Source organism: Coptis chinensis, chromosome 8 (genome assembly GCF_015680905.1).
Source record: "Coptis chinensis isolate HL-2020 chromosome 8, ASM1568090v1, whole genome shotgun sequence".
NCBI lineage: Eukaryota > Viridiplantae > Streptophyta > Magnoliopsida > Ranunculales > Ranunculaceae > Coptis > Coptis chinensis.
Genome location: NC_141463.1, coordinates 10,942,287 through 10,953,492, shown reverse-complemented (window position 1 = coordinate 10,953,492; position 11,206 = coordinate 10,942,287). Strand labels below are relative to the sequence as shown.

Below are 11,206 nucleotides of genomic sequence, written 5' to 3'. Positions count from 1 at the left end.
AACAATTCTCCTCTTGCAATCAGCCTCTAAGACCAACACATTTTCCAATCTTTTGAAGTTTCTCCAAAGAGAACATATGGCTAAATGCTAGATCACACAACTTTCTTGTGCGAGACAAAGCAACAAAAGTCAAACCGAGGCTTTCCCTTTCACCAATATCAACCACAACCCGATTAAGAGTGAGCACCAACATAGAACAAGAGGAACTTGAATGCGCTGGCACGAAGCACCACCTGTCTTCCAATGAGATGTTTGTGGAGTAATTGGTATTGTTTAGAATCTAGATGGAATCTAGCACACGATAGTGGTCAAAGTCTACCATAACAGCAAGAGGTATATCTTCCGGTGATTTGCAACTATCTTCGTAAACAATATCCACAACAGTGCCCATTGCACCATTAACCAGTCCATTTGTTATGGCAAGGTTTGAACGAAGCATAACACGTGCACCAAGGGATAGACACAGAACTTTCTCCAAACGTTTTGCATCATCTGACGAAACCTTGGTAGCGATATCACAATTATTTTTTGAGACAATTCGAGCAATTGGTTTTCCAAGCTAAATTAGTCGGGTGAGATTGTAATCATGTGCAAGCTGTTTTGTCGGAAATAGACGCAAAGCATCTTTGAAGGTGTAAATCTCTTCCATATTGAAGGAGGAAATATCTCAAGTTAGAAATAATTGTCAATCACTGACGGTGGAAGTTCCATTACTGAGTTTGGGCAGTGCTTCTCGGAATGATGCTTGCTCATCTCCTACTTGTCGAAATATATGTGATAACCGAATACATTTCTCGAAACTAGAATACATAATTCCACCATGTTGTTTTTTAATAGACCCACCTTGGACATATAATGCACTGTCACATACATGAGGTAATTGACGCATATCACCAACAAGGATAATAGATACATTACCAAATAGCTCGTTCTTTGCAAAAATATCTCGACAACGCCGGTCAATATTTACAAGCATACTTCTTCCGACCATGCTGTACTCATCGATAATGATAAGTTTGGTGTCTTTAAAGTCTTCCTACATACGTCGACATTGATCACCTTCAATCTTTTTGGAAGTTTCTTTAATACATTTCTGTTCTATAGTGATAGTGAGTTCATGATGGATGGTTGCACCTCCAATATTAAAAGTGGCAACTCCAGTAGGAGCCATGACACGTACTGCTTTGTATGTTATGAAAAATGCAGTAACTGAATACACAATTGCATTTATGAGAGTGGACTTTCCCGTGCCTGCTCCCCCACAAACAATTAAGTGAATAAATGCTCCATCTTGTAGTGCTCTAGCAACCATATCATGAGCAACTCTTTGTTCATGAGATAAGTCATTATCTGGTACAACGGGTTGAGGTTCATTATTCAGTTCATTGCCACATCGCAGAGTATGCACAAGTTTTTCGATCAATTTCAATATTTGGATATCGATTGTAAACCTTCAGATCGTGTGAAAATGTCGAAGTCTCTCCTTCCTAATTCCACATTTTCCCGAGGGGACAAATGTGGGCCCCATCTGCTGCCATCATCATCCACTCATCCCGGTAAAGTCTTCAATACCAAGCTCTACGTCAATACCATCTTCAAACTCTTCATCTATCCGTTACGAAGAATAATCCCATGAGGCGACTTGAAACCCAAGTCATAGTATCTTTAGGACCACAATGCAAATTCTCCCTTAGCTTAGAGAGTTTGATAATGGTGATTGCCTCATATTACGATAATGATTTTCTTCTTGAAATCGATTGTTGTTAACGTTCATCTCCTCCTTGTAGATTTGTATATAAAATTTGCAAATAAATAAACTTCCTTAAAAACAAAAAAAAAATGGGGGTTTGCGTTCTGTTTTTACAAGATTCAAACCCCCCAAATAAAAATAAAAAGGTTTGAATGTGATTTTGTCATATTCCAGTGGATGGCAATTTTAATGCCGATCGTTTTGATATCTCATTCGTTCAATTTGGAATTAAAACGAATCGAAATTCCACGTTTGAAATTTTAGGACATTTTGGGACATAAGGGGAATTTCTGGAAATCAATTGGGCTTGGGCCAAAAATTAGAACCGACCCAAATCACGAATCTGGTCACAAAACCAACCGCGGGCATCCCACTCGTGACCCCTCACTTTTCTCCCAAAATCGGATCTTGGTCCCCCATAGCAATCCTGCAAACAGCGTGCTTTGCTACACTAAATTTGACTCGCGCGCGGCGGTCGCGAATCAAACCAACTCGATCTCTTCAACCGTAATCCCCTCACTCCACACATCCAATATATAACCTCAGAAATTCATCTCGATCCTCTCTATGGTTGGGCGAAGGAGAATCCGCAGTTGAGAGAAATTTTGAAAATCTCTATAATTCCGGGATGTTTCATCCATTTTTCGATGAAATTGCTAGTAGAGAGTGGGGACATCTCTTTGCATCGAATTCGAGCTCATTATTCCAGAAGATTTAGTGTTGAAGTTTTACAACAATAGAGGTTTTAGAGGTGATGAATTTTGGATTACGGCCGGATGGGTTGGAACGTGAACTCATGCTAGAGTTAATATCGAATCTGACCTGAAATTCCGATAAACTCGGATAGCCCGACCCATTATTATCGAGTATCGGACTACGATGGACTTAATGTTTGACACGCTTCGGGGAGACTACAATAATGGCTCGAGCTGGCGTGTACCGGCCTACTTTCGAATAAACCAACTAGCCGTCACTCAATGGGTAACTTACAACGTTATTGAACTTCAAAGACGTCGGCGTGAACAAGACATTCTTGCACCTGTTGTGGATCCTCGGAGAAGAAGAATACTTTCGTATGGTCCATTTCTGGGCCATGTTCTTCACGACTGCGTCAAGCGGTCGGCTCCTCTTCTTTATGCCTTGTTCTTAAAATTTATGCTTAACTTAGGATTCGGTCGCTACTCCTTTCATTCCAACAAGGTCTTTTTGAGAATTTTGGAATTTTGAGACTTTATTACGGACCACTTGGGACCCAGTAGCTAGAGATGATATTGGCGTGATAACGCATACCTCCTCCTCCTCCTTCACCACCAACTTGTTTTTAATGAGGATATCGTCGCGAATCGGCACCCATGGAAGCTTTAAGACACATGAATACCAGCATGTGTAGGATGTTTCTTCGTCGGGGAAGAGATGCTTACTTCCCAAAATGACTTTCAGCAAGAAATGCTTGTCCTTGCCAAGGCGTTTCGAGAGAATGATGATGGCAAATCAACAAAGAATTCAAGATCAACGCTACAATCTTTGGGCCACATTCGGACCGGTCGGACAAACCGAGTTTAAATTAAAATTACCGGATGAAGTAGAAACCCTGGTTCATCTTCTGCTAACCCTGAGGATTCCCAATAGCTGTTTATTTCCATTGGCTTAGAAATGACTATGTCATTTATTTCCCTTATGCATTGCATTTTTATTTTTCTAGTGATAAAAATTATATATCGTTTGATTTCTCATAATTTTGTATCTCCCATTGATTTGAATGAGAAATTATTTATGTTATGCAATTATTGTACTTCTTAATATATTAGTTTGTTCCTTAATGCATTGGGCCTACTCAAAGCCCAACGGTCAACCTAACGGTGATCCAAACGGGTCGGATGCCCAACGGGGTCAAATTCTAATTATAAATACAACTCTCCTTTTCCACTTTCACTCATCCACTTCTCTCACTCTTCACAAATTCCTCTTCACAAATTCTCATTTTTCTTGAACATAATGAATCCAATCGAAATTACGGGAAAAAGAGCAAACGAATGGGCTATCACGGTATTAAATGATAACGGTGTTTATCATTGTTACACTATGCACTATGCATAATATGATCCGTAACATCTAGATCTATGTAACCGACATCTCTCTTTCCGTCCTGTCGTTTTGTATATTAGTATGGCGTGTTAAATAATTCTCACACATTTGTGCGTGTTACGTATTAAATGGAGAAAAGTTTCGTTATTAAATATTTGTGTATATTACTTGTCTTTTCCTCTAAAAACAAAACAAAACAAAAATAATAATAATAAAACAAACTATAACAAAGAAAACACCATCCAAAACTCACCAAAATAATTAAATCGATACTCATGGTGTTCGAGAAGATCGTATGACGCGCTACAAAGTCGATAACACTTGTCACACATGCGCCTTTGATTATTCTATCCATATGCTATTCTTGAGGTCCGATCATCATTTCTGAAATTACGTGTAAGTCTAACTACCCCATGAAACTTTCCTCCGTATTTTCTAACATTGAAACATCTCATTAATTGTTTTGGAAATCGACATGACAAGACTTACTATGGATCCCCATTGTTGTTGTTCATAATCACATGGTCATTAACTATACTTGGAATTCCAGATTGGTGCTGGACTCATAGATTGGCTATAAATCTCTTCTTTTCAGCCATTCTCTTTTCAAACAATTTTCACTATCCTTCCCTCCGTAATAGTACCAAATGGATCAACCAAGAAAAATAATGTCCGAGAAAAAAGACTACCTAAAATTTTTGAAGATGGCGTTTTCTCCTTATTTTGACACCTAAATTGTATGCGGGGATGGATGGGCTTCTTCTATATCATTCAAAGAGTTGGTTATTCCCCGTAGAATTGGTTTTGATGTTCTACCAATTTATAGGACCTGAGAATGGAAAATTCTACTTCGCTTTATGGACTGACGATTGGAATTGACTAGGGAAATTATCTCCGACATACTTCGGATCGATGAATTCCCAAGAGTTCCTTTTTCCAGAGTCATCATTTGATTCCGCCAAAACTTTAATTTACTAAGAGCTACCATATCTCATGGCAAAGTGGGAAATAGACATCACGTTGTTCTTCAACGCTTTTTGACATAATCAACGGGTTGTGCTCCACTGGTTGGGACCTGATGTGATAGGTACATCTCACCAATCGAAGTCACAAAGTCTCAACTTCACCTACTTTGGGTTTTCGCGGACTCAAAGGGATGATTTTTGTCTAATCCAACACCTGCGGGCGTGATCACCGGGGAAAACAAGAAAGTCGGCACCTCTACCTCTACCTGCTTTAGTCCATGGAAATTATGATCGTTGGGGTTATCCATTAATTTCTCGAAAACACTACTTCAAATAGCACATATTAGTGTACTCCAAACAGACTACTCCATTGGTTTTTGGACTCCTGATACTCTGACAAATGAACAAAACGACCCAAGCTCAAATCCTGACCATTTCTTTGATGAAAATGCCATGCTAAATTTTTTTAATCCCATGGAAGGCATTCAATTTCTTCATCACGGCGTCAAGTAAGGAACTATCTGACTCATCAAAATATCATCATTACAACTCTTAAGGAATTCCAAGAACGTCAAGCAATGCATGATGTTGAACAAGAGAAAATCTTGGAAAATCATTCTCAGTCCTTGAAAAATCACGCTCTCCTAATGGAGAATCAAACTACACTCTCTTCCAGCCAAGGGGACATTCAGATCACGCGCTTAGACAACAAATTGAAGAACTAAACACCGTGGTGGTGCACGATATCGTCTCCGGTAGCATCATAATAACCCATGATTTTCTTTTGAATAAAAATGGAATAATGATACTAAGTGAATAAATAAATAATCATTATATATATTATTACGTTTTTAAATTATTATTAATTTGTTCTTATCTTTGTGTCTTCTTTTTATGAAATGGTTGCTAGAATTATTTATGTTGTGACTAACTAATTTTAACATGTGATTTTCAATGTCATTCTGAGGAGGGTTTATTTTCTTCCATACTCATTTATCCATCCGGTTACCTTTCTCATTGCCCATTTCTTCACTTCATCCACCATGGCATCTTCATCAAATATTGCATCTTCATCAAACATGACACCTCCAAAACTCATTCCTGAAAGCAATCCTTTCAATCTATGATGGATTCCAATACTTATGGTCATCTCTTCCGGTGACTATATCACTAACATTGGGTGGTCTTCCCTAGTTCTTCAACATGACCAAACTTATTCTCCGAGTTTGGCGCATACTTTATGCTAATATGGAGGACACACCAGCATTCAATCATGCACATGGCTTCTACTTAGGCGGATTCACAATCCTAGTTGGTGACACATCATCATATTTTTCTGAACAACGGCTTGCCTAACTTTGGATCTTCCATATCACGAACCGGCCGCATCATGGCATTACATCTATCATAATTCTTACCATTCCTTTCGATTGGCAAGTGTTTTCATGAAACTTACGTGATGGTATTGAGATTAAGCGAAAGGAGTTGGCCATATGCCATGGCGACATCACCATTCCCTTAGCAAGCATGACCATGAACATGGGGACTACGATGTTGTTTGTACTCCTGGAACATCATGGGAGATTGGCATTTTTCTACTGCCAATGAGGGCTACTGTAGTATTCAATTGCAATCGCTCAAGGTCATACATTATTTAACATCTTAGGTTGTGTTATCTCCAACTGAAACGAGCTCGCACTTTTCGGGATCGGTATATTCTTTTTTTTAGAATCAGCTTGCCAAATCATGAAGACACATTTCCCACGGTTTTGCGGCTACTTTTCATGACTTGGGTCAAGGTAGATTCTATGTGCCCAACAAATAGAATCATTAAGTTCATTAAGGTTTAGGCAATGGAAGCGTCCTTTCGATTATCTCGAGGCATGTTAGATTTGTTACCCGAAGGATGAAAATATGAAGAAACATTTGAGGAAATCCGGAGACAAAGAATGGGTAGAAATTTGGCAGACTATTATCTTTTGGCACGATGCTAAGGAAGTGCATTTCTTTATTGAGGGGCCTTGACCTACACATCCATTTGGATGGTAAATTTGAGCTTGTCATTGTACATATATCTAGCTAAAAATTATGTTTCGTGTGTTATTGTCTTTCATTATTCCGTGTGCTATGTTTCGTGTGCTATATTTCGTGTGTTATTGAATATTTTATTGTTTCTTTCTGAATAATATATTATGTTCTCCAACCTTTCTGTTCCAGCAATCTAGCCCTAATTTTTGCTCCGCGGATCTCGGGTAATTTCTCTTTTTTATTGATACTTCGAGGACTAAGCATCATTCTGCTTAGGGGTATTTTTAAACATGTAGCAAAAAAATTAGGCATATTGTAACCCCTGTATATAGTTTTTATTTTCTTGTTAATAATTGTACTTAGTGACAAAGTCTTGTTTCCTTTTCAATGATGAAAATTGTCTAGAAATCTCACATTAGTATCCGAATTAGGTTTGTTTTAAGAAATTTAAGATAATCATTATCGATAGTTTAAACATCTTTTCATGAACATTCATGCACTGAGTATCATTGATTGTCATAGCAGTAAGTTTCTGGAACCAATTCAACGGTTAGTTACTTAAACTATAAATCCTGTGAGAATCTAATTAAAAGCCTTGACATGAGTGATTTGTGTGTGATGACACAGAGGAGTAGTTTTTCCGATTAGAGAAAATCACGCGTCTACTTACTTGATCACCACCCGAACCCTAGGCGAGAATTTAGGCCTTCTTTGGATCGACATAGCTAAAAATTCTTACCTATTACAAATTTTACCGCTAGTCACTCCACTGAACCTTTCATCAAACCTTTCACTTTCACTAAAAATTCCTTACCCATCTATTAAACCAAATAAAGAACCTACCTAAGTGAGGAGTATGAGAAATAGGATGAAATGTGGAAAAATAAAGAGAAAGACTTGTCCCAAATAAAAGTCGATAACTTGTTTTGGGGAAAGAAAAATATAATCATGTTCTTAAGCAATAAAAAAAAAAAAAAAAAAAAATCATCGATTATCCGAGGCTTAAGAACAAGGTTGGAAAACTTCGGTTAGAAGAAGGAAAAGAAAATAAGGAATTCTCTAGTATAAATATCTTAAAGACCCTATTCTCTCATACTCATAAATTTTGATTATCCATTTCCATTTTTCTTGTACACTATCACCTAAGCCTCCACAATACCTAATAAATACCTCAAGCTCAATTAGGGAGTAGGGTGGTGTGATAATAAATAGTAGATCGTGATTGATCGACATTGGCTCCTCCTCCGCTCATTGAGATGTGAGGAAATGTGTGCCCACCGCTGGAGTTAACAAAACCGAGTGGTAAAATTTTGAGTGGAATTGTGTTTCAACACATACACTTGTGAGAACCCATTTAGGTATGCTCTCCAAAGGATCCGTGAAATGACCCCTGCTAGTACATTTCAATGCAAGTTCAACGTATGCATTATCATATGTAGATGTTTTAATTATTGGATGCATATTAACTTGAGTTTCAAAGAAATCAATCCTTGTTCCTATTAAGGAGATGTATGGATATATGAGATTAATTTAGGAAACGAAGCTTTTATCATTGAAGTCGTTGTAGTATAAATGAAGTTTGTGAGTATCTTCTAGAAAACTCACGAGGCTATATAACTCTCGTCCACTAGGGAATTCCTAGTGGTTTAAGGCCTTGTTGCACATGGTCAATGCAACCCACTCTGCTAAACGAGAATTAGTTAGGACTACACATTTTTTTTGCCACTTATCCGTTTTTAATGTCTCTTCTTTGCTTGGGACAAGCAAAGTCTTTGGGGTAGTGTGATAAGCACCCAAAAAAGTATTATGAAACCCCATTGAGACATATAAATTTGGTTAATTATGTGTTTAATAATCATGAAATAAATATGTTTTCATACTTTGCGGTATTCACGAGAAAACATGGAAATATTGGTTAAACTTGTGATAAAGCACGGGGAACGACCTATATATATGAAATTCTTCCAAATCGAGATGTAGCATCAAACTTCAAGTTCCTACCTCTTGAACCGGGACTCAATCGACAAGTGAGTCAGCTTCGGACAATCGTATGATGAACTCTAATGATAGCGGAAAGTTGTAAAATTGCCCAAAAATCGACCGCCTTCGGACCATACATGGATCCATTATCTTGAACCTGCAAGATTGGATGAGTCATCAATCATGGAGCATATCAAGACAAAAATGACATATTATTGGTGCAAAATTGACACCTTGCATGTAATTAATTATATTAGGTGTTAATAGTGGAAAAAAAAAAAGCAAGGTGTCACTTTGTTTTAATGTGGTGGATAAAAATGAAGTAAATGTGGTTTGATGTTTCATGTGGGAGGAAATGAGATTTCTCTCAAATGGAGAAGAAAACAAAACAATGGGGGACACTCCATTTACTCCATTGACTTCTTTTCCTTACCTTGTATTATTTTAGTTCCTTAGTCTTAGATTTTTATTTAATTTTTGGTTTTGGAAACAAAAGCTTGTTATAGTTTTAATATAATTGAGGAAACCTTGAGTTCCTCTTGAAAAATTCTCACTTCTTCATGCAAGTGAGTTTATAAATATATATTTTCTTCTTCTTTTAGTGCTCTCTCTTTTTACATTCCACACTTGTTTTAGTTTTAGCCCAAGGATCATGAGCTAAACCTTCCCTTTGTGGGGAGTTAATAACACTCATGTGAGGAAAAAGTCTTGTTATTTGGTTTAGTAAGTGTTTAGGAAGAAGAACTAGGCCTACATCCTATCCCAAAATGATAGTTGGTGTATAGTCTAGTTAGGGATCAAGTGATGAGTTTAGAGATAAGTCATTGCTTGGTTCCACATGCTAGCATGTATGAGCTTAGATATGAGTCATATTTGTTAGGGATCAAGTTTTCTTTTAGTATAACTTGTCTATGAGTTCTAGGAAGATTTTAATGCACTTATAAAAATCAAATAACAAAAGTAATCTTCACATGAGGAGAATTAACTCTCCACTTTTGTTTTAGTAAAATTTTATTGTGTATTAGTTGCATGATTTCGTAACTTAATGTTTTTAATTTTTGTGTAGTAAGAAACCAAATATTTAGTATTAATATCATCATATTTAAACTTACTCACTAGTTCCCTAAAATAGTAAAAACCAAGTAGTAAGTGGTCCTAAAATTTAGGTTGGTTCAATCCTTACTCCAAACTATATGAACACGAAAGATCGTGAGTAAAGAAAATCTTTGAATTCGACTTTCACATAAGAAGATATTCAAATCTCTAACGTAACAAAATATGAATATCATGAACCGGCCCGATAACCAAAGATCGGTCACTTCGACTTAATGTAAAGACTAAGTCCCTAATGAAGTCGTTAGCCAAGGTATGTTAATGTAGAGGTATGCATGGTGGTATGATCGACAAACAAGGCCCTTCGAAGGTTGCACTTCAACTTTGTTAATATATCCCATGTAGAACATATTGTGCTATAACGAAGAGTCGTGGATAAGGAGAGATCATTCTCTCTTAATTTTGGAGAGATCAAGGCAAATAGTCGTTGGATGGAGAAATTCCTTCGAGATCGAAGTTGTTGCATGGCCCACAACTGACAAACCACACCAAACCGTATGATCATATCATCCAACGGCCGATATGAAGTGCGCACTAAATTTAGAGAGAATGATCTCTCCTTATCATTTGCGTAACGATTAACGAAGACTTGCTAACTCTGTTGACTGTTCAAAGTCCTCTCTTTCTCGGTTTCATATTACAGTAGATCTTGGGCCAAAGTTTCCAGATTGGGCTCGAAAGGGCCCAGTTGTGCGCTACTCGACTTCAAATGTTTAGTGTTGTGCCTGTGCTAAACACTCCCGCTATAAAGCGGTTAAGTAACCGTTACATGCAACAAACCATACTCCTCTCCCACTCTCTCTGCAAATCTATCTCATAATGCCAAACCAATTCTTGTATCTTCTTCTTCTTCTTATGGTCCTTGGAGTAGCACACTCAAGTATGCTCATCCTTTTTGTAACTTTTCTTTATTTCTTTTCCTATTCGATTTTTCATGAGTTCTCTCACGAACTGATTGTATGATGAATTTGGTGATCGTTAGTTACCATTCCTTAGACATCACATGGATTATCTACTTACAACCCAAATCCTTATTATAATTATTATTGTTAATAGTTGAAGTATTGTATGGAAAATGAAACATGGTGCTACATCCTCGAACACGGCAAAGATATATCGTTGTGTATTGAGAAAGAAATTGTCTTGATAGCTATTTAGCCAACTAATTGACTCGTAAATTGAGTGAAAAGAATGTCTTTCTAGGACCAAATAGATTGCTTTATGGCTTCGAAAGGATGCGCGCTTAAGCGGTTTCACCTACAGAACTACTATTGAAACTAAAGTT

The 11,206-nt window shown here is 37.3% G+C and overlaps 1 protein-coding gene across 1 annotated transcript; it reads right to left on the bottom strand.

Moving 5' to 3' along the window:
* Positions 1-280: 280 nt before the first annotated feature.
* On the bottom strand, positions 281-991 carry LOC147479913 (uncharacterized). Its single transcript, XM_086578519.1, has 2 exons — positions 698-991; positions 281-559 (listed from the first exon to the last, which is right to left on the bottom strand). The coding sequence occupies exons 1-2, from the start codon at positions 989-991 to the stop codon at positions 281-283; spliced, it is 573 nt and encodes a 190-aa protein (XP_086434645.1).
* Between the last annotated feature and the right edge of the window lie 10,215 nt (positions 992-11,206).